Source organism: Ptiloglossa arizonensis, chromosome 11 (assembly GCF_051014685.1).
Source record: "Ptiloglossa arizonensis isolate GNS036 chromosome 11, iyPtiAriz1_principal, whole genome shotgun sequence".
Taxonomy (NCBI): domain Eukaryota; kingdom Metazoa; phylum Arthropoda; class Insecta; order Hymenoptera; family Colletidae; genus Ptiloglossa; species Ptiloglossa arizonensis.
The window spans coordinates 5,312,101-5,335,240 of NC_135058.1; the positions used below are offsets into that span (position 1 = coordinate 5,312,101).

At 26.9% G+C, this 23,140-nt stretch overlaps 5 protein-coding genes across 12 annotated transcripts; 2 read left to right on the forward strand and 3 right to left on the reverse strand.

Annotated features, from left to right (window-relative positions):
- Nucleotides 1-81: 81 nt before the first annotated feature.
- Nucleotides 82-3,639, reverse strand: Clc (clathrin light chain). 2 transcript variants are annotated; one of them, XM_076322855.1, is made up of 7 exons: nucleotides 3,504-3,639; nucleotides 2,786-2,941; nucleotides 2,293-2,379; nucleotides 2,113-2,202; nucleotides 1,381-1,492; nucleotides 1,169-1,180; nucleotides 82-426 (listed from the first exon to the last, which is right to left on the reverse strand). In XM_076322855.1, the coding sequence occupies exons 2-7, from the start codon at nucleotides 2,934-2,936 to the stop codon at nucleotides 246-248; spliced, it is 633 nt and encodes a 210-aa protein (XP_076178970.1). In that variant the 5' UTR covers nucleotides 2,937-2,941; nucleotides 3,504-3,639; the 3' UTR covers nucleotides 82-245. The 2 variants fall into 2 exon arrangements, with proteins under 2 accessions (XP_076178970.1, XP_076178971.1); XM_076322856.1 differs by lacking the exon at nucleotides 1,169-1,180.
- A 1,087-nt stretch (nucleotides 3,640-4,726) lies between these two features.
- Cyca (cyclin A) lies at nucleotides 4,727-7,260 on the reverse strand. Its single transcript, XM_076323033.1, has 6 exons — nucleotides 6,960-7,260; nucleotides 6,256-6,726; nucleotides 5,924-6,147; nucleotides 5,608-5,812; nucleotides 5,288-5,535; nucleotides 4,727-5,205 (listed from the first exon to the last, which is right to left on the reverse strand). Exons 1-6 carry the CDS (start codon nucleotides 7,119-7,121, stop codon nucleotides 5,124-5,126), a joined length of 1,392 nt encoding a protein of 463 aa, XP_076179148.1. The 5' UTR covers nucleotides 7,122-7,260; the 3' UTR covers nucleotides 4,727-5,123.
- Nucleotides 7,261-8,693: 1,433 nt separating this feature from the next.
- Nucleotides 8,694-15,070, forward strand: LOC143152666 (FMR1-interacting protein NUFIP1). Of its 3 annotated transcripts, none has more exons than XM_076323031.1 (6): nucleotides 8,694-9,482; nucleotides 9,872-10,063; nucleotides 13,383-13,678; nucleotides 14,130-14,359; nucleotides 14,443-14,610; nucleotides 14,667-15,070. In XM_076323031.1, exons 1-6 carry the CDS (start codon nucleotides 9,060-9,062, stop codon nucleotides 15,053-15,055), a joined length of 1,698 nt encoding a protein of 565 aa, XP_076179146.1. In that variant the 5' UTR covers nucleotides 8,694-9,059; the 3' UTR covers nucleotides 15,056-15,070. The 3 variants fall into 3 exon arrangements, with proteins under 3 accessions (XP_076179146.1, XP_076179147.1, XP_076179145.1); XM_076323032.1 differs by having other exon boundaries at nucleotides 14,455-14,610; XM_076323030.1 differs by having other exon boundaries at nucleotides 8,695-9,482; nucleotides 14,425-14,610.
- Nucleotides 15,071-15,208: 138 nt separating this feature from the next.
- On the reverse strand, nucleotides 15,209-20,042 carry L(1)g0020 (RNA cytidine acetyltransferase l(1)G0020). Its single transcript, XM_076323029.1, has 17 exons — nucleotides 19,798-20,042; nucleotides 19,386-19,649; nucleotides 19,152-19,310; nucleotides 18,675-18,911; nucleotides 18,366-18,570; nucleotides 18,166-18,287; nucleotides 17,961-18,097; nucleotides 17,563-17,844; nucleotides 17,393-17,474; nucleotides 17,213-17,329; nucleotides 16,942-17,118; nucleotides 16,731-16,878; nucleotides 16,508-16,652; nucleotides 16,225-16,433; nucleotides 15,964-16,136; nucleotides 15,610-15,858; nucleotides 15,209-15,489 (listed from the first exon to the last, which is right to left on the reverse strand). The coding sequence occupies exons 1-17, from the start codon at nucleotides 19,903-19,905 to the stop codon at nucleotides 15,259-15,261; spliced, it is 3,045 nt and encodes a 1,014-aa protein (XP_076179144.1). The 5' UTR covers nucleotides 19,906-20,042; the 3' UTR covers nucleotides 15,209-15,258.
- A 248-nt stretch (nucleotides 20,043-20,290) lies between these two features.
- LOC143152669 (uncharacterized) lies at nucleotides 20,291-22,736 on the forward strand. Of its 5 annotated transcripts, none has more exons than XM_076323037.1 (7): nucleotides 20,291-20,708; nucleotides 20,797-20,878; nucleotides 20,964-21,027; nucleotides 21,280-21,489; nucleotides 21,565-21,835; nucleotides 21,924-22,193; nucleotides 22,260-22,736. In XM_076323037.1, exons 3-7 carry the CDS (start codon nucleotides 20,975-20,977, stop codon nucleotides 22,476-22,478), a joined length of 1,023 nt encoding a protein of 340 aa, XP_076179152.1. In that variant the 5' UTR covers nucleotides 20,291-20,708; nucleotides 20,797-20,878; nucleotides 20,964-20,974; the 3' UTR covers nucleotides 22,479-22,736. The 5 variants fall into 5 exon arrangements, with proteins under 5 accessions (XP_076179152.1, XP_076179153.1, XP_076179149.1 ...); XM_076323038.1 differs by having other exon boundaries at nucleotides 21,316-21,489; XM_076323034.1 differs by having other exon boundaries at nucleotides 20,797-21,027.
- The last annotated feature ends 404 nt before the right edge of the window (nucleotides 22,737-23,140 follow it).

Below are 23,140 nucleotides of genomic sequence, written 5' to 3' on the forward strand. Positions count from 1 at the left end.
CTATTATGTTCATTTTTATTCTCAACAGATTAATAATTACATTATATATTTTACTTTTTTAATTTAATATTTATGCAGATACTTGCTATTAATAATCTTTATTCACAATAATATTACATTTTTTCTTAACAGATCATTTACGATCTTTTTTTCAATGATATCATTGTAACTTGTGTACACTGTTCTTTTATTTAATACGTTTGATATTCTGTATATCTATATTCCATACCAAGTTATTAATTTAATCAAAGACTGACTGGGGCTGGTGGAGTTTGTTTCAGTTGTAAAATGATTGAACGCATCCGAGAAACATCTTTAGATGTGCGCGATGATTTAGGATTAAAATCGCAAAGCTTCGAAATACGTTCCCATTCAGTTCCTGGCTCCACCTCATCAGCTTCTGCAACGAATTGTTTTTCTGCGTTCCTATTGAAAAATGTTTAAATAAATACAGTGTAGATATATGTAACATTAAAAGTATGTGATAGTTATAAATTGTATGCATTAATGTCATTGCAGTGTATGTACTTAACAATTCTGTTTTTGTTTCTTACATATAACGTATGCAGCAACACAAAACTTAGAAATATTTAAAACAGCAGTTTCTATTTATGTAACAGAAGTTAATAAAAATATTTTTACACTCATTATTTTCATTTGCTACAAACAACAAAATATTATAAATGAAAAAAGTTGCTTATTTACAAAAATAAATATACACGTAGATACAGAAAAATTAATAACGATAAAATAATTCAAATTTATTTCACAAATTTACAAAATATCCAAGAAAAACGATAATTATTTAATAATATTACGTATAAAAAGAATTTTTAATTTGAATAATATAACAATTTGTATGCATATTTTCAAAGTATTTTGACACACTAAATATAGTTAAACTTCTTTTTCAAAGCATTACGTTAATACATGTGAAAAATGTATGTATCTCTCATACAATATGATTAGAAACATTAAAATTTGAAGTATAATTGCATCAAGCACAAAGCCTGGCTATAAGTCATTACTACAAAGCAGTTGACATATAAGAAAATATTTAAACTTTCTGATATCAACAGTAATTGGCATTGTCGATTGTTTAAGCAAGCTATATAGTACACAGCATTGCAATGCAATTATACATGCAAAAAAATATAGTGTAACTTACTTGGCTGATTCCCTAAGAAGCAGAATGAAAATAATATAATTGCATGTAGTATATGTCTTAAAATAATTCAATAAAGTATTTATAATTTGATATGGAATAAAACGTTTAACTGCATCTATATATGTGCGATTAAAAGTTGTTATATTAGTAAAAAATATGCTGAGGATATCGCACAAAACAAAAATGAATTAAATGGCAATTATAAATATTACCTGTTTGTAGTTTTTGTTTTACTAATAGCTTCTGCATGATGTTTATACCATTCTTCTAATTCTTTTCTTGCAGCCTCCCGCCATTCTTCTTTCTTTTTTTCTTCTTCTGCATCTAATTAAATTGCATTATAAAATCAATTTAAATATAATAAATAAATTGTGATTACTTATAATTTCAAAATCTCATTTTCATAGATTGTTTAATACAAGGTACATTCCTGAAGAATATTAAAGAAGCATTTTAACCTGTATAGAAATTTAAGACCAATTATTTTAAAGTTTAAAGCCATAGTTTTCAGATCCTGTTGAGTAATTTTTCTGTTGAGGTTTTCTAAGCAGTGTACTACTTCTAAGTCAATTAGTTATGCATAAGATTGAAACGAATTTTTCTGAACTTTTATTAATGGGTCAATAAACTTTAAAATTTGCACTGTACTCTTGTTTTTTTTTTTGTAATGCAACTATGATTTGTTTTTGTAGAATTATTGCAATATGAAGCAAACCTTACATTTTGGCTATTTTGATTTCTCAATACAAGTGTAGGAAACAACATTGTTAAACTAATTTGTAAATTGTTATACGACTACTTTTCACAAAATTAAAGAGCTTTGAAATTTATTATTTTCTAGGCATTTTGAAGCGTCTATTTAATATAGTCAAGGAGTTTATATACACATTCTTCATAAATATTAATGTTTAATATAGTAAAGTTACAAGAGATATAAGTAATACCTTTTTCTTCTAGTCGAGCTTTTTGTTCTTCTCTCCATTTTCGTATTTTTTCAGGTTCTTCTTTTACAGGTGGAGGCTTAGCTGTAATTTCTAAAAATAAATATTTTTTAAAATTATAATCATTGTTTTGTAATAAAGACCAAATGATTCTCAAAAGTAATATAATATAACATAATCTACCTGTTGCTGGTGGTGTTTGTGTTTCATTAGATTGTCCAACCGCATCTATTATTTCGAAACTACCTTCAGCATCACCACCCGGGCCAACTTGTAAATTTCCAAAATTTTGGGTAAATTATCCACTAAAGGTTAGTTATTATTTAGTTAGTAAACATATTATTATCACTTTATGCAAAATTATAGTAACCACTTCTGGTTTATAACATAACTTACTTAGTAAAAAAAACCTTATTATATATTTGGTATACTTCACATATATAAATAAATATTCTCTAGTATGTAAAGAAAACTATATTTTACTTTTTAATGTCTTTGCAGAATACCTTTTGTGTTATTAATAATATGCATGGAACTATAAAAAATAACAATACATATGAATAACATAATTTTCTTTGTTTATATATTCTGTTTCAGATTTCAGCAAACATAATAAACTAAAGAAATATTTTAAAGGAAACTAATTTTTACAAGGTATTTAAATGACATTAATTACCATCTGTATTAGGTCCTGTTGTAGGAGTAGACATAGAAACTGGTGGGATTTCATCTTCTAGCCCTGCTAATTGGTCTTGTTCTCTTGCTACAAATTCTGCTACAGGATCTACTTCTGGTTCAATGACAAAATTGTCACCAAATGCATCCATATTGTCTAACAAGAATATCAAACAAATTGACAAACTTTAGGTCAAATTAAAACTTTAAACATAGAAAAATAGTTACAATATTATGTCTTTACAAAGTATATATTAAAAAAATATTGAAATGTTAATTTTATAACTATATGAGCATTGACACTTGCTAGATACCTCCACATATTTAACATTTCTAAGAAATACTGTTACATGTAAAGTTGTAATTTAATTTTCGAGTAATTAATTTTAAACATAGATTACAGTATTCTAGCAATATGACTTTCTTTATATTTAAATTGATATACTACTACTGTAGCAATAATTAGACATTGATATTTTTATTTTATTCTAAATAGTACTAACTGTATAAATAGAATTAATGTATTTCTTTATATCTTCCAGGTTACACTGAATTATAATGAATATTTCTAATTAATTACATAAATAGTATAATTACAGGTAACCTAAAAAGATACGTTTATTCATTTAAGGCACTGAAAAGATTCCTAATAATACTATACGAAATCAGATTAATTTTATTTACTTGAAACAATTTGTCTACAAAATCAAACGTTGTACCTTTCTAATATCGTGGAATGTGTAAATTGCTATCTTGGGATACACCCCCAACCGTGGTTTCTTTAGATTTCTGCTAAATACCACCGCAAATTGTCAACGTCAATACTAGTTGGCTTACAACGCACACATGCGCACAATTAAAGTATAGTTAAGGATAGAAATCAGTACTACCAACTCTTTATGATCATTGTATATTCATGCTTTTCAACATTCGAATACTTTTTATGCCAGAAAAGCAGGTCATGATATACACAAGTAATATGTATTATTAGATTGCATTAATGCAACAGACATAGCTAGAAAATTTTTTTGAATTCAAAACACGTTTCTTCTTTTTTATTTTTTACTATATAATACTAGAAAATAAATTAAAATATTCTATCAAAATTTTTATTTTGAAATTTTTAAATTAATTCTTACAAATATTTAAATTATTTTGATTCAGGTAAGTGTAGTTCGTGTAGTTTTTCAATTTCTTTTTCAGTTACTTGAAGATATTTATTTGAATTGAATATATAATTATATATAATTTAGATTTTTCTGTTATACATTTCTCAAGTATTTTGTGTTGCATGTTAATTATTCTCAGCAGAAATTTTGTGTACGAATATCATTTTTTAAATGCCGTAATTCAAACGAATAATATTAAACTTTCAATTATATGCATATTGAAAAACATGCAAAATAAATTTATGTAACTTTATTTCCTAATATAAACATTATATTTTATAGATATACATACAGTATCAAACACTAAATATTTTGATCTATATTAGTTGTGCCTTCAGAGACCATACACAAAGTATTATGTGATTTTTTTATAAAAATATTTCAAAAATAACTGTAATAGAAATGAAAACCCGTATATGTGTACTTATGCATACAACATAGTATGACATAAGTTCTGTAGAAAAAATGTGTTTAAATGATTATAATTGGAGAGCTATTTAATATAGTATGATCTATGAAATATCTGTACAATACATTACACACAAATAGATGCAACCGTTACACTTTAATTTATAAAAGCTGTAATTTTTATATGATATTTTGAATAATGTGAATAAATAACTGTACAAGAACTGTAAATATAGATAAATGTTGCAATCATTTTAAAGCATAGGAGTGTTTCCATCATAATAAGGTGTATTTTTAGTACAATTTCAATAATAAATACAGTTATTTCTCTTACAATTCCTATTATTATGACAGATCACTGGCAACAAAATTTAGGTATCATGTATGTAGAGCAAATGTTCTGTTAACAATCGTCTAAAAAAAAACGTATAAAAATACAATTCCTAAATAACATAATTTAGAGCTTCATTCGTTAATATAATGACAGAGCTCTAAAAACAGTTATTAAAATTTACCTACAACCTATAATATAGGTGGTGGCGAAATGTGAAGAGTAAAGTCAGTATGTTTGCTCAGGCAAAGCATAGTGATTAAACATGCTAGTAGAAATAACTCATACATTTCATTTGTGAAACAATAGGTCAGTCTTGCCCTGATTCCCTCCTTGTCTGTCAAAACAGGGATTTATAATGGGAGGTTCGTTATTTCGAAATATGTATAAATTTAAAGATTCTTCTACTTTTTCTCAATGCCTGTTAAATACTAGGCATTTTCTTCTTCATCTTCAGATGTCAGGGTTATGTGATCAATACGCCGTGGTAATAACAATGCTACATGTCCATATCTAAATACAAATATATATCCAATACTCAGTTGAAACAATACAAAAAGAACATACTAATACAAATTATACACTTTAATCTTACTTGCTGTTTTTATATTTGTCTTGTATAGCCTGTTGTTGGATATTCAATGCATTGCAGAAAGTTTTGTTTAGGCAAATAATGCATTCTCTAAGATCCTTTAGACGATATCCTGTGGACAGTTCTAACTCGTGTGGCCACATTTCTTCTAATAACGTGTGTCGTGCAAGTGCTACTGCAGATGCAGCCAAGTGACTAGGCAAGAACTGCAGGTATGGATCTCCTTCGAGCATTGACAATTCACACAAATACTATAAAATTGTAAATGAAGATTAAAATATTAAATATGTCAATATTGTAACACAGAAAATATATTTGCTTACCATTGCTAAAAATTTTATTTTTTCTGGAAGATTGTTACTAATACAATATTCCATAAGGAATGCAAGTGGTGTGGGAACAGTTAGATCCAAAGACAAAATCCTCAAAATTAAATGTTCCATACGAAGTACCTGTTTTTTTGTATATGTGTCATCTGTAATATACACAAATTCTCCAACATCTGGTGGATAAATTTCTTCGTATTTCCTATAAAATTAATACAAATAATGTAACCATTGCATTAAATGAAATATAACCATCTGCTATGATTACAAAAACAATTGTAAATTGTATATCAATATACATTAAAAAACTTACGCAGCAATAAACATGGCAGCTGTACCAACAAGTTGTAATTTTGCTCTTACAACACTCATGTATGATAGAAAGCGGTCTATATAGGAAACAGCTAAATAAAGTGTCTCAGTTTGTAACCGGTATTCTTCAGCAACTTCAACAAGCCAATCTACTAATATTGACCTCATTGAATATGTTATATCAGGTTGTTTTTTCATGTACCCTGGTTTTGGTCTATGTTGTGTCTAGAAAAAATGATCCCTTTACCAAAGCAATATGTTAACATGAATTAAGTACTTAAAAGAAAGAAACAAAGCATTGAACTTCATTATAAATAAATGATCAATATGTACCTCTGCTTCACGTAAATAATTATATATATCAGCCCTATATTCATTCACATCAAAAAAATTCATTCTCATTTCCTTAATGGAGTCTCTCCTTCTTTGAAGCTCTTTTTTTGAGGAAGACGAGTAAGGAAGAGATTTTTCCAAAGACATTGGACTGTCATGTGAAAAAATTACTTCATTTTGTTTCTTTTGATTTACCTCTTGAATAGCATTACAAAATGTTGGTAAATTTGAGACATTTATAGGATTCACTTCTAACCTTGGCTTCTCTCTTTCAGATTTGACATCTTGTTTTTCTTTCGTTTCCTTTTTGTCCTTTGTATCTCTAAGTACAACAGAAGTTTCTTCTTCTAACTTATCTTCATAGATTTTAAATATAACTTCCTCTTTCTTTTCTTCATAGATTTTGAAAGGCTCAAATTGTGTGGGTATAACTGCTTTTGTCTTTGGATACTTCTCATCTTTATAAATTTCCTGTGAAAATAAATATAATCAGTTAATTAGCATGATACAAATAATTCTTTCACTGTGTTACTTTTATGATATAATAAAAAATTGGACAACTTTTAATAGCATTTTTTACACGATTTTGTAGATATTCACTATACTTGCATAATAATAAAAATAGGAAATGTCGATTTTGTGAATAGAAAATTTAAAAAAAAAAATACGCGGGAGGAAAGATGTAAAAAATATAGTATACGTACTGTTTTTGGATTACGATTACAGTTATTGTGAAGAATACCCAGAACTGCACGTTTCGTTGGTTGCAGTATTTGACTTTGAAGGGGCACGGTAATATTGTCTTTGCCGCGACGAATATCGGCAATACGATTTTCTTGATCCTCGTGTACTCTAATCGTGGCCATTATTTAGGTTTCAATTTTCTACCAACAATGTATATATAAATTCAGTATTTCTTCTTTCTAAGTTGTTATTTCTTCTTTTAGACACTACGCATGCCCTCTTCTTATTATAACGAAGTGTATTTACCGTCCGTACATGGCAGACAAATTTCGAAGCTCCAAGCAACCCAACAAACTTCAGTTGCCGTTTGATTTCAAACAAATGTAACTTTAACAGCTGGCGATACGTTAGAAGCGTTGCTCGAATAGACCAATGAGAGAAGCATGTCTTTTATGAATCGCCAGAACACCAATCAGGTGAGTGACGTAATTTGTGTTCTTAAAAGTATCCTTGAGTAAAGGCGGATATACAGTAAAGACAGTATTTATTTAATAAAAAAAAAAACATATCTTAAATACAAAAACATTATCACTTTTTATTGTTATTTTTATTTTCGCTAAAATGAAAAGAAATTTTTTTGTGTATGTATTTTCATCATAGGAGGTTTTTCGTGCAATGTATTAGATACAATTTAATTTCTCAGAAATTGTTATGTATAACTAGAAAATTATTTTTTATTTTTTGAAGATTTATTCATCTTTAAGGAATAGAGTGACATTTCTCATTTTTTAATATAATATAATACAAATTTTTTAGTAGTCTTTTAAAAAAGTAATATTATACATATATATATAATAACAAGTAATACAAATTTACCGGAGACACATTTTCGTATCTTACATTGTTAAAAATATACGATAAGAAATGCCCTTCTTTGGAAGAACAGTGAGGTGAAATAAAAACATCGAAACTAACATATTGTGAATTACAATTATTTAATTACATTTTTTACATAATTTACATCATATATTTGTAAATATTCATTAATTTCTTTCTACTGATGTTACTTTGAATATTTTATAACACTGTTTGAGTTAGTTACTGCGACAAGTACATGCAAAACAAGTTCTTTTCGTAAAATGAAGTATAGAAAACAAAAAATTTAAATACCATTTTATTTAAAAAAATAGAGAAATTGCCATGCCCACTTTTTGAGGGAGGTACAGCAAGAGTACCATCACTGTCATATAAAAAGCGCCATTCAGATCTAACATATAAAAAACAAAAAGAGTTTTATTTTTACTTACTAGTGTTTAAGAAACTAACTCGTAGTAATGGTTTTCATGAAATTCTTCATTGAACTGTTAGTTAAATTTACTGGATACGTAGAACAAAAGTATGCATGATATATTACAATACGAATTTAATAACGAAATTTCCATGATTAAGGAAGAATAGCATATTTGACAAATTTTATTAAATTGCTGCTTACAACATTATTATATATATATATATGTATGAATGCAATTTGTTTAAAATTTTGTATTTTATTCTTAAATTTATTTGTAAATTAAAATAATAAAAATTGTAATGTAAATCTATTTACTAATTGCAAAAATTATAGCTACTTTATTTTCTGTAGGTATTTTTTAATAATATGATTTTAAAAAATGCTATAATTGTCACAGAATCGTACAAATTATTATTTGTCATCGGTACATTTGTTCACAAAATACATTTCATTTTAGAGGGCGCAAAAAATTCGTTATATACCGAAATTTCAAATTGGTCTCAATAACTTGAAATTGGTAGTTTGTGGTGATAAAATCAAGCTCATTAGTACAGTTTATCGTGTACCAAGTTTATTTGCACACAGAATCGTAATGTTTTTACAATATCCACATCAACACTTAACATTGCGATTTGGTTTTTAATAAGAATTTGTCGCAACAGAACTGATTAGTATAAAACTTCTGTACACAATTACGTATTTCACGCATAAACAGTGCGTGAAGTTACCATTTTAACCTCGAAAAAAGGCTTCGCGTTCGGCGGTACATCGATCGTCGACTGATTAAAGAAGCAAAAGTGATTCAATAGGGTTTACAAAAAAGATAAATATGAGTCCGTTAAATCGAGGACCTTTGTTAGGACCTAGAGTTCCACCAGCTGGTATACGGCCTCCTCCACTTCCAAGATTTGGCGGCAGACTTCCTGGTTTACCTCCAAGAATGCCATTACTTCCCATGAGTCCGGTTTTTGGTCCCATGCGACAAAGATTACCGCCTCCACCACGACCAGGTGGAGCAAGTCGACCCAGTGGACCGATGCCACTATTTGGTCCAAGAGTTAGGGGCATGGCTCCTATGGTTCCACCAATGGGTTTGCGAGGTGCAGGACCTAGAGGACCACCAATGAGGCCATGGTCCAGAAGAGGATTACCACCTCAAATTTTACCCCATATGAGACCACGATTTTCAATAGGAAATGGCAATGTTAAAGGCAAAGCAATGAATAACGTGAAAAAAGTGAGCAAACTCGAAGTAAGGATAAAAGTTTTTTGGTATTTATGAAATATGAACTCAATTATAATTTCGTTGTTCCACTATAATTGACTATATAATAAAAATTATATGTTTTATCTTGTTCATATTTAATTTGTTTATTATTTACTCTATTTGTTAGTTAGTTTAAGAATATTTAAGTTTTATGCTAAATTACTTGAATTTTTCTTTTGTAATACATATCTTCATAATATTTTATTCAATTTATTCTCTTGCAAATGATAATTAAAATATTATAGAATTTTATAATTATTTTTTAAAGCAATTTATCATTACATTTGTTAACAATGGTTACATATTTTTGAAAAATTTTAAAAACACAAGTTCTGTTACACAAATTCTGATTGAGAGACATTATGATTATTTAGGAGTTAGAACTAAAGAAGCCATGGATGACCGATGAAATTCGTAATGAAATACAAAAGAAAAACAAACTTTATGCTAAAGCAAAAAAGAACAAAGATGCAAAAGAGTGGGAGGAGTTTAAGGATTTACGGAACAAAGTAACAAGAATGATCAGAGATGCTAAAAATGATTATCTTGCAAAACATCCAGAACAGGTATTTTTTTTATTTAATTTTTATGCACATAGTACAAATTAAGGTTTCATTTTATTGAACTAACAATTTCCTGAATAAACAATATTTTTCTTACTAATCAGTAATTTTATATTTCTCTTTTATTTAAAACATATTTATGAAGTAGATAGAAAATACAATTTCTAGTGTAATATTGGGAAAGATATTAATATAAAAGTGTATGAAATAAAAAATTAGCAATTTTTCTAATTATAAAAGTTGCAATTTTGATTGTTTCATTATTTATTTATAATTAACTTTGAATTATTAGAATATAAAGATTAATAATTTATATACATAATTTTACATCTTTTTATATCTTAAGAAATTATGTAATACAATTAAAAATACAACACCATTTATAATGTCATATTTGCATAAAAGGTATCTATTACTATTGTATTTTTTTGTGAACCCTAACACTTTTATTGAATAGTAAATTTAGATCCATTTAATCAATAATTTTTAAACAAAATGAATAGAATATATTCCAATAACTTTAATGAATGTTTAAAATATTTTCTATCGTACTATTATTATTGTTATTAATTTAAAATGTATTTTATTGTAATGAGAAACAGACCACCCTGTATAAATAAGTAAAAAGTCATTATACATGCTTCTCATGTAATTAATATCTTCTCCTTAAATTATTCTATTACTTGTCAATAGTAATGTAACAATTAAGGACTATATTTGGTGAATTCTGTATCATAAGTTAAATAATACACACCCTTCATTTCTTTTAGCAATTTGCAGTAAGTATTTAAAAATATTTTCTACACTTTAAGAATATTATGATTATTTTTATAATGTTTTTATTTATATCTTACATGTTATATATTTAAGTCTTTAAAAAATACTTTATGTGAAGCTAGGAATTATGTTTATAATTTGTACATACTAAGTAATTAAGCAATTTAAATCAATAAACGAGTAAAGAAGTATAACAAACAGTAAATATAAAATTTGTTCTGTTCTTTCAAGTTACTTATGTTTCCTAGTTAATTTGTCAATTTTGTAATTATATTTATTTATTATTTAATCATTTTAAGTTAAGCTCTTTTAATAATATAAAATTAATATTATTATCAAGTTTAAAGTTTGTATAGTATAATCTATATACAAAGTATATATTATTTGTACCATTACATTTAATTGGCACTGTATAATTAATTACATTGTATTCCAATCATAGTTGACAAATTGCTTTGATTACAGGGTGGTCAAAAAACTGACGATAAGAATACGATTGAATCCGAGGGTGTTCAGAAAACTGAGAATGCGACTGAGCAATCAGAGCAAATGGAGCAAACGGAGGAGATGCAGCCTTCCAGCGAACAGGCACAGTCTTAAGCTTCAGGCTACTCCTCCTATAAAGAATTGAACAGTTGAAACACAAGTATTCTGTTTTCAAACTTCAGAACGATTTGATTGTTTCTTATTTTAAAGTGCAGTATGTTGAAAACACTCTTAAAATATTTGTATCATTTTGAATTGGAAAATTTGTATTATCCGCTTTTTGTCATTTGTAAAATATCATTACATTTCAATATAAGTTCTCTCTTAGCATTTATAATATAAGTGCATGCTATTAAACTATTATGATAAACTACTTTGAAACATAGAGTTTAATATTTGAATAACAGATATTCTATCATTTCTTGTAATACTTATACAAAAATTAAATTGTTCTTTTCTCTTAATTCATTGGCACACGACTTATGAATGTAAAATTTTGTATATTTCTTATTTTACATACTTTCATGATAGTGTTAGATATCTATAATTTCTTTTCTCAAAATATATAAGGCCTGGTCTCTAATAGTTTCTATTTTATAAAGTTCTTTAATTGCTGTTTGGTCAGTATACAGTGCTGCGAGCTATAACATTCCTTATTACAAATTTTATAAAAGCAGATCTTCAAGTCATTCTTTGATACATTTATTGAAATATATTCTGTAATACGTACAGTTAGATTTGTTTGATAGATTAAAATTAAATGTTTTCTATATAGCTTGTGGCTCTGTATCAAAAAATTACAATTTTTGTAATTGTTTGTTATTATGTGTCGTAGTATTGAGTATATTTTATTAATTTGAATAATAGATGACTTTCACAAAACATAAATTCAGAACAAAATAAATTTGTAATTAAGATGAGTATTGTAAGAATAAATCGTATTTCTATAAGTTCTAAATCTGGTGTCCCCAATTACTCTATGAACCACTAAGAAAAGTAATTACGTATATGCGTCGAATAATCGTTCTGAAATATGAAAATGATCTCTTTAGATTTTCTGTGTCAAGTAATTTTCAAACAGATACTATTTTCCTGCAATTTTTATGCATTATAATACATTTTTTATGATGTAGTGTAAAATGAACATGTGCTAGTTTTAATCAGTATCATACAATAAGTAAATTTGTTGAATTTACATTATTAGATATATTATTTTATTCTAAAAAAACTTACATATAGAATTCAGTGTCTATTTTAAGATATAAGATATCTTTAATGATATCTTTTATTGTAGAACTGGAATATTTATATAGTTCTTAAATTATACCTACTACATTTTGCACAATATATATAGTGTTTGTCATAAACTATTTTTTCAAACAATTATAAAAATAACCGAATAATAATAATTTACTTAGAAAATGGACGGAAAATCTGTGTTTGTAATACTTTTATAAACTTAAAAACTGAATTTCTGAATACCCTGGAAAACACCATTGTGTAATATATAATTCATTGTATTATATAACAACACAAATAATCAATGTTTACATATATATTTATGTGTACACATAGACACTTTTTAATCTGAATCTTACTTTAAAAAATTCTGAAAAAATACTTCTATAATTCTACAAATATTGGAATACGTATTATATTTGTTCATGAAAACTTCGATTTTGAAGAGAAGAATTTAAAAAAAATTATATTATCTATTGACATATTTATGCAAAATATCTTTGTAAAAAAAATACTTAGTGTATTAGTTTTATATTATTTAAGATATTTAAATTGTGGAATTATCATATCATAAACAAAATAAATTATTTTGAAAAATGTATTATTCCTTAACAGTTAAATATATAATTTATATATTGTGTAACATCAATAAATATTATGATACTTTAAGGAATAAAGGTATGATCCAGAAATTGTCAAAAATGAATGAAGTATCAAGTATTGTTAGTTATTTTCAGTAATAATTATGCACTAAGAAGTATTTTTACACTGAATTTAAGTATGAATAATGTATAAAAATATTTGAAGTAACCATTTTTAGGCTCATCTTTATCCAAGTGATGAAGAAGCATATGATCAAAGAGATGAAAGGTATGCCAGTTCAGAAGATGAGTCGTACTATTGTGAGATATGTGACAGAGATTTTCTAACAGAGGATACTCTATCAGAACATAAGTTGGAACATAAAGTCTGTGGTATTGATGGATGTACCTTTTCTGCTCATCCATTACTTATTGAGAAACATATTTCTATGCAGCACAGTACTGGTTTATATCATAGAATAAAAAATGTGTCAACTCCTGAAGATATAGAAAAATGGCTGATGGAGCGAAAAAAGTAAGAGTTATATAATATAATAAATATAAAAAACACATGACATACATAATGTATAATAATAATAAAACTGGATAGGAAATGTTTATTTGCAACAATATCAATTGAAATTCGCTCAATAAAAAGTTATGACATTTTACTGTTATTTCCTGAATGGACATGAGCTGGTTTTATTAAAAGCCCGATTTAAAAAATTCAATTACTTCCCGAATAATTACTTAAAGTGTTTAATAAATTTGACGTATCTCAAAAACAGTTTATATTGTGCAAGCGCGATTAATTTTTCAGTAATCTGTAAGAAATGAATCAAAAGAAGTTTTTTTCTACAACTATAATTTTCTATATAGCAGTATTCTTCTGCAACTGATTATAAATTATAATTTTATATGAAGTATGGGTAATTCAGCTAGTAAAAGTTAAAAATAATAATGATTGATTTTTTATGATATTTCAGAAAATACCCTACGAAAGCTAATATTGACTTACGAAAGGCAGAAGAAGTGGAAAAAATACAAAGAGGAGAAATAATTAAACAAACGCAAAACATTACGAAGCGAAAAAAAAAGAAAGTATTGCGACTTCATAATCGCAAACGAACAACGCAAAAACGATCTATACAAATATTTAGCGATACTTTACAGCAAAAAAAAATATATAGAGGTTTACAGGAATTTTCTGGAACATGTAAGCACTTAATCATTATTTACTTAATTCTAAAAGTAAGTTTTCTATACAGACAAACTTTTTAGTAAATTTACAAGAAGTAGATTTGCAAACAGATCAATCTAATAATGAAATTAGTGGAACTATGAATGAGGAAAACATTAATTTTATTTCCGATGAAGAAGAAACGCTAGTTACATTAACAGAACCAATAATTACTACCTCTTACATACCGAATTTAGTAGCAAATTATGGAAGTGCTTCTGAAGAAAGTAAGTATAAATGTAAATGTAAATGTTCCATGTATTTATAATAATATTATTTTTAGGTGATGGTCCAGAAGAGGTACCTATTAAAAAAGTAAAAACAGATAATGATGATGTAAAAATAGAAGAAAATGAAATCAAAACAGAAAATATATTAGGTAAAAATGTAATTGTTAATAATGCATTTTCAAACTCAAACGTACAGCAATGTTCTAATTTAAAGTTGGCAGCAAGTTCATTTTCCGGAAATATAAACTTTAAATGTAAAAATAAACAAATCATTGAATTAAATCGATATTCAAAAGATAAAGAACCGAAAAAAATTATAAATAAGAAACAACCACATACGTCGCAGTTATTGGAAAAATTACTTTCACGATCTATTCAACATGAAAGAAATTTAATTTGTCAATGTGTAAAATATATAGTAGACAATAATTTCTTTGATTAATGATACCCAAATTTATAGTCAAAATGAATATTGTTATATTATTAAACAATAATATATTATTAAACAGATTTAAAAAACTAAGAAATTGTTAACTACCTCATTTTTATACAATGTTTCTTAATATAAGAAAAATAAATAGTGCAAAATATAATTATTGATTTATTTGTTTTATTAGTAATGCCTAAAATTATTTTTTACATTGGTTAGATTTTAAAAGAATGTCTTTTCCTCTTTTTCGATTGCTTTTTTTGAACTTCTAAAGCAATGTCATCTTCTGATATTCTTTTTTCACTGCTTTTCACAGATATTAGATTTTTACTTTTTTTTCCAGATAGTGCATCCTTCCAATCAGTTTCTGATCCTTTGATAGTATATTGTTCCAAGTTTTCCTCTTTTAGTTTCTTTAATTCAGCTTTCTGTTTTGCTTTTAGATCCTAAAAGTTATATTAAATAAAAAATCAGATATAATTCTGTTTAGATTAAAAAAAATATTGTATATTTTAACATTATGTTTTGGATAGTACAAGTCTTATATATAATAAAGATTACTGAACCTTAGCTGCAGTTTCTAGTTCATCATGCAAACTTTGTCCGTGAATAGGATTGAATTGAATATTTTCATTATTTGAGTCTTTTTTCATCATAGTAGTTTCAATAAAATTCTCTGCAATTTTGTTCAGATATTGTATAAATTTACGTATAACACGATTGAATAAACCAAGTAATTGCGATGACGGCAAATCCAATTCTTCTGCTAATTTATCGACAGTTTTGTGTTGCAGGCCTAATGCTAATAGAATAGCCTGAAAGTGAATGAAAACATTATTTTTTGAATACATATGCTGAAACTCTAAATTTAAATTAAATTTTTAAATTATTAATTTTATTGTAATCATAACAATTCTTACCGATTGTACTGGTGATAAATGATTGTTACCCATCATGTTTAAAAAATATAAGCGCGCCAACGGCGGCAATAGATCCATTACTAAATGATAATCTGCCATGTTGTTACCATACATAGCTAAACGTTTTAGATCATAGGAAGTAAAATATACATCCAATACATCTTTTGTTAGAGCTAAAAAAAACAAAAACAAACAAACAATTATAACAACAAATACTTTAGTCGAGCACATTAAAGGAAACATTATTAAAGATATACTAACTAGTAGTCTCTGCTGTAATTGCTTTATTGATTAATATGCCCAAAGCCAATGAAGATGAATATGTATTAAATGCAAAGGAAAGTAAAGTTATGAATCGTCGTCGAAAATCATTCCAGTATGATTGTAGCCACCTAACATCATCTTGTTCAGAATTTATTTTATATAACATTATACACGAGTGTTCACCCGTTATGTCATTTGGCGTTTGCCTAAAGAAATCAATTTTGAGAAAGGCGACATTTTTGTTCATTTTATAGAAATAATAATAAGAAACAATACCGACCTTAAATATACGGGTACGAATCCAGATCGTTTCCAAAATTTTAAAAGTAATTCAGTAATGCCAAAAGATACGCCCAAATAATCTAAATTTTCTGGACGTCTTTCAGTTAGTTTTAGAAGCAATGGTGGCAGGGAGGTTCGGGGCTCTGAAAAAAGAACAAATATAATGCTATCACAATAAAAGAGAATTAACTTTTAGCATATGGTATAATAAATGCATTTACCAATCATTTCTTCCAACAAATTAACTTCTTCATCTTGAACTTTTGATATTTCTGTTATGGGTACTTCTAGTGACGCTTCGCTGATGTTAAACATTTTCATTTCATAGTATTGCTTCAATAATTCTAATGCACGGGTGCCATATCCCATCTACAATCGACGTTTGTTAAGTACAAATAACACCTTTTAATGTTAAAATTAAAATATATTTACGCCATGATAATCAGGATGTGTTGCGATGCGGATGATACGTGCTCCTGCTAATGCAGGAAAATCTTGATCTTGATATTGTTGTGCTATCGTCCATGGTATGAGATCACCAGCTGCTCTATGTCCTCGTACGAGTCCATTGTTTATAGTATTTTTACTCACTTCACCTTCTAAGCAAATCTATGTATCATAAAAACATTAGAACTGTAAAAATACTGAAGTTATTTAAATTTATATATGTATATATTTATAGTTATCACTAGATCGTACATACTTGAATGACTACTAATATTTCTGGCAATGTTTTCTTATTTGGATCTATTGGGCCCAAAAGACAAAATAAATGATGTGCTGGTGCATCAGACATCATTTGCAAATCATTTGGACTATTCTAAAACATTTTCAAGACTTAATATTTTTTTTAGTCATACAAAAAAATACCCAGAATATTTACCTTGTAATGTGAAGCAACATATAGTGCCACTAGTCTTTGTAAAAATAATTCAGATGCTTTATGGTAAGAGAACAATGTATCTCTAGAAAGAAAAGAATGTAAAATAACGAAAGATAAAATACTATAAAAAAAAAGTATCTATTCATATTTAATATAAAGAAATTAAACACCTATTTATGTAATATAGTTGACACATGTCAGGAGGTGGGCATCCGGTTAGTAGCATATTTGTTGAAGCATTTAAGCATAATAAATCACATAACCACTGTTCCACAGAGTCTCCTGGGTTATAGCGAATAGATTCGTCCAGAGTAAGTTCATGTAACTGCCTTCCAATGACAGTTTTTTCAGTTTGTTGTTTATCATGTTTCTCATGACTATTTGAATTAACACTTTGACTTCTTAATTGTTGCAATAGTTTTAAAGATAAAGATCTACCTGTTCCTTCATATCTGTTAAAGGTTAAGTGTAAATTATGTAAGTATAAGAATGAAAATATTTTATAAATTAATTAAGAAAAATGATTAATAATCAAACAATAAATTAAAGAATAAAATGTTACTTTTACCCATTGATAGTTGATGCAAGAAATATTAAATAAGGGCCAAGCATAGCTTTCACATAAGGAAGAGGTATTGCAGCAGCCTCATCAATCACAAGTAGTTCAGCTTGATTTAATTTATGTGCATCAGTAGGATGAATATACTAAGGAAAATTAGTTTATTTTTACTAATATCTGTATGTGTTTATTTCAATGAACATTAAAAGTATACCTGAATTGTTTGTCTGTGATTTCGAAAGACATTTACACGTACAGTAGCTTTATTAAATTCAGGATTTGTAGACTGTACTAGTCCATAATCAAGATGTTCTTGATATCCTAATGCATCAAAACCTAAAAGAATGTAAGAATTTACTGCATTAAATTACAATATTTCAATATATTATATTATTTATTTAATAATCAATTTACCTTTAAAAACAAACTCAAACAGGGTATTTAAATTCTCTGGGCTAGGACTTGAAATATAAATATTTGAATAATTAAATGTTACAGCACCAGCAATAGCTAAACCTAAGGCTGCAGATTTTCCACGTCCCCTAGCAGCAGTTAAAGAAACAGTTGATCTTAATGTTTTTTCTGATATACATTCGATAAATTTTAGAAGCGCTTTTGCCTAAAAATTATATTTTATTTATGTTTTACTATCTTATACTGAATACAAAAACTTAACTAATATAATTACAATACCATTAGCCCTATGTATTTTATATAGCAAACCTGATCAATTGTCTTGCAACAATTAACAAGTGAAGAAATAGGTTGTGTGTCATGCAAACTTTCTTTTAGTGCATCTAATTTTGATTGTTCTTCAGAAGGCAATAATTTTTGTACAACTTCAATTTTTAAATTGTGCGATGATAAAGGTAATATATTTAAATGATCATCAACAACTAAACATCTTTTACAAGAAACAAGAGACAATAAAAATCTTTCATTGAAGCGACCAACAACAGCCTAAAATAAAATTAGAAAACTTATGAAGTATACAATTATAGTACTTATTAGACTATGGATTTTAGGCATGTAGTGTATATGAATATGAGAATATGCTATATGAAGTTATATAAACTGAAACATAAATGCTATAGTTTAATAATTATAATATGGGCACAAATTTTATGAATTTTAAATTAGTGAAAGATAATATTATATAAAACTTCTTTAAAATCAACGAAATAAAAGTTAATGATATACTTGATGAGCCTCTGTACGGAATCTTTGATGAACATCCATATTCATTGTATACAATTGTTTTAACGAATTCAAAGATTGCAGAAGAAATATAATAATTCCTCCTCCTTCAATAGTTTCAATAGTACGTGCCAATAAATTTGGTGTAATTGCTTCAAAATCCTGAAAAAGTTGTTTTTTTGTTAAAGTGATAACCTTTGGATAAAATAGAAAAAATAAAAAAGTTAGAAATTTTACTTGTAAGATACACATTCCATATGTATTTCCCAATATCTTATGTGTTTCATGATAATAACAATAGCGTATATTAGTAGATACAACGAATAATTCAAATGGATCATCTTCATTAACATCTAATTTTCCTGATTTAACTTTCTTTTGCAAAGACTTCATTCGTTTTTTTCTGTGGCTGCTAAACCCTAATTCTTTTTTATAACACCAAAGTACAGAAGGCCTTGCTTTTACCACAGATTTTGACAACATATGATGCAGTAGAACAACCTAATGAAAAGTATAATTTTGTTTAATGTGTTATAACTGATAAACTAGTAAATTAATAATATCATTAGTTCATTATAAGTTAATGTAATTAAATTTCAGACCTAATTGTGACTTGAGTGCAAATACATTTTCAACAATTTCTACTTACTTGATCCCTTGCTTTTTCTCCAATAACAATAAACATTGTTCTATGTCCCGTCACAACACCATTTTCGATTAAAATACGGATACGATTATCTATTTTCTTACGAACCATCTTTAAAATGAAACTTTTTTCTTCTTAACCTAAAATTTTACAGACGTACACACCACATGTAGGGAGGATTCCGATCCATTCTGTACACTTAGCGTGCACGTGTGCGCATGTTCTTTGTAACCTTAGAGCCGATTTACATATGCTGCAACATATTACTAAATATACATTTTTATTCAAAATGTTCAATTACCGTAGTAAGAATAATTGAAAAAGCATCGAAGTAGATAATTGAACAGGTTATGTAACAATATAAAACAAATATAATAGAACAATTCGTAAAACATACAAAGATTAAACTTTAAATTTATTTAAATAAATATTTAAACTTTATTAAAATTAAAACAGAATAGTATATGTTTTTAACTTTGTCTATCTGAATTTTGATGTTTAAATAAAGAGAAAGGTACTGCTTTCGTCAGACTTTATAAATTGTTTGTCATGAGAATAATTCCTTTTTATTTAAATATGGAAAAGACTGTAAAGAGAACAATTGGAATTTCGTGAATGAATTTCGTAGCGTAACCTTTATGCCGATCTCGATTAGAATGGAAGTATGTGAAATACACATATTGATTTTTTCTCACAATTACATCTCTTTGTGAAGAAAAAGATGAACAGAGAGTTTTACAAGAAAATTTTTTCTACTAACTATCTGATATGATATGGAAACTAAAAAATATTAACACTAACTAAAGAATTTATAATAGATAACAGATAAATAATGTAATTATCTGTAAATATACCTTATTTGTCATAAATGTTACATTTACGCTTTAATTCTACTGTTTTTCGGGCTTATAAAGGTATAGTACTGTATCTATTAAATGTTTATGATTATACAATTTCATAACTAATGACTTAATAATTAATTAAATTTTTTCGAAAATATAGAATATTTGGCCAATCAAAATTTGAAATAAAAATGGTAGAAGGAAATCCATTGCGAATTGCTCTCTTGGAGCTGAATCTTCCCGTAATTATAGCTTTTGGCAATCCTTTGTTGGATGTTTATGTATTTTTGAAAAATAAGGATTTCTTAAAAAAATATAATCTTATAGAGGATGGAGAAATGGAGCTCCCTAATGAAAAAATGCAGGAGTTAATGGCAGATTTACCACAAGAGTTAATAAATATATTTAGTAATGATTCTTCTATATTTACACTGTACATATTTTATACAAGCATTAACTATTTTTTACTTTTATTGTTTTGAAATGTATATAAAATTGTAATTTCACAATGCATTGTATAAAAAATAAACAGTGTAAACATTGTTTACTATAATATCTTTTTACACAAGTTTTTCATTACAAATATTTACTTAGTTTCATATATAATATAAAACTATCTAAGTTATAATATTTAAAATTTAAGTGTTATTAATGGTATATGTTTTATACCATTAAATAGTTCAGAACAAAAAATTAGTGCCGGCGGATCAGCACAAAACTCAATGCGAATTTTGCAATGGCTTTTTGATGACACCTTTAAAAGTCAATGGAGCATTTACTGTGGAGGTCTTGGAAATGATCCCAGAGGTGCAATGTTGGAAAATTTAGTTCGTTCAGCAGGTGTGGATGCCAGGTTTGCAAATGTCTAAAATCTTGTGCTTTAGTTTTATTTTTTATAACATATTTGTAAGTGTAAATTTTTGTTTAGGTATGCAGTTCATTCAACTCTTCCCACTGGACACTGCATAGCATTGATAAATGAATCATCCCGTAGTCTTGTTGCAAATATTGGTGCTGCTGGTGTATACACCTTAGATGATCTTAAGAAAACCAATTTGTCCTTGGATACAGTAAAAATAATTTATATTGAAGGATTCTTTATAACACATAGTTTTCCTGTAGCAAAAGAACTTGTCAGACTAGCAGAAGAAAAGGATATAATTATAGCATTTAATCTTAATGGATTATATATATTTAAGGTATAACAAAATTATGAATTTGAAATTAATATACATATATATATATATTTGTGCAACATCAATAATAGTGTTATATTAACCATTATAGGAGCATCATGCAGCAATTTGTGAAATGGTTGGTCATGCAAACATTATATTTGGTAATGCAAGAGAAATGGAAGCTCTGGCTCAATCGTTAAACATTAGATACGACAATGTAATTGATATACCATTTTTACTGAACAGTCTAAAAAGAATTACAGTTAATGCTTCTAGTATAATCAATGAAGATTGGTTACGTCATGGAGGAATATTTGTTATGACTCAAGGTGAATCTGCTCCAGCCATTACTGTCTGGGGGAAAGGACAATCGGTTCAGGTATGTTAAGAATAATAATTTAATATGTTCAAGAGTTAAATAAAAGTTGTATTGTATCCTATTTAGGTACAACCAATTAAACCAAAGGCTCCTGTTGTAGATACAACAGGTGCTGGAGATTCTTTGGTAGCTGGTTTTTTGGCAGGTGTTTTAGTTGAATGGAAACCTCAACGTTGTTTAGAGTATGGTTGTAAAGTAGCATCTTTTATGGTAACAAGACTTGGTGTTACACTACCAGCCAAAGTGCCAGGGGATTTAGTTGTATATAATTCTATATTTGCTTGATGCAACATTCTATGAATAATGTTTATTCAGAGTTTTCGTTGTGATAATAGAGATATAAAGTTTTGTGTCTGTTTAAGTGTATCTATATTGTAAACATAAAGCTCAATATTTATGTAATTGTTATGGAGACAAATTTTTAATTTATGTACTGTGTTATGTTAATGTTACATTTATGAAATCTATGAATGATAATTATCATATTTTTGTGACAAAAGTAATATATATTTATGGTAGAGAATTTCGACTAAGCATAAATAACCAAGAAAAAGCAAAATATTGTAAGAAAAATTAATTATGTTATTAAGTATATTTAAAAAATTACAAAATTACCAAATGTTTTAACAAAGTCTTAATCGAATTAAAAAAAAAACAAATCCTAATATTTTATTTTAATATGTATATAAATTTGATTCTCTTGTATGTATAAATGGATTAGTTTTTGTTGTAAGTGATACAGTATTGTAAATATGTAATCATTGAATTACTAGACATCAATTTCAAATTAATAGAAAGATGTCACATCTATGTACAAATTATACTATTATTGTACAAAAATTATTGTATAAGTATTTTCGCAAATAAAATTATTTTGGAAAATATTTTATATTATATTTTTTATAATTTCACTACTGTATTTATAAACAATTTTATTTTCATTTGTT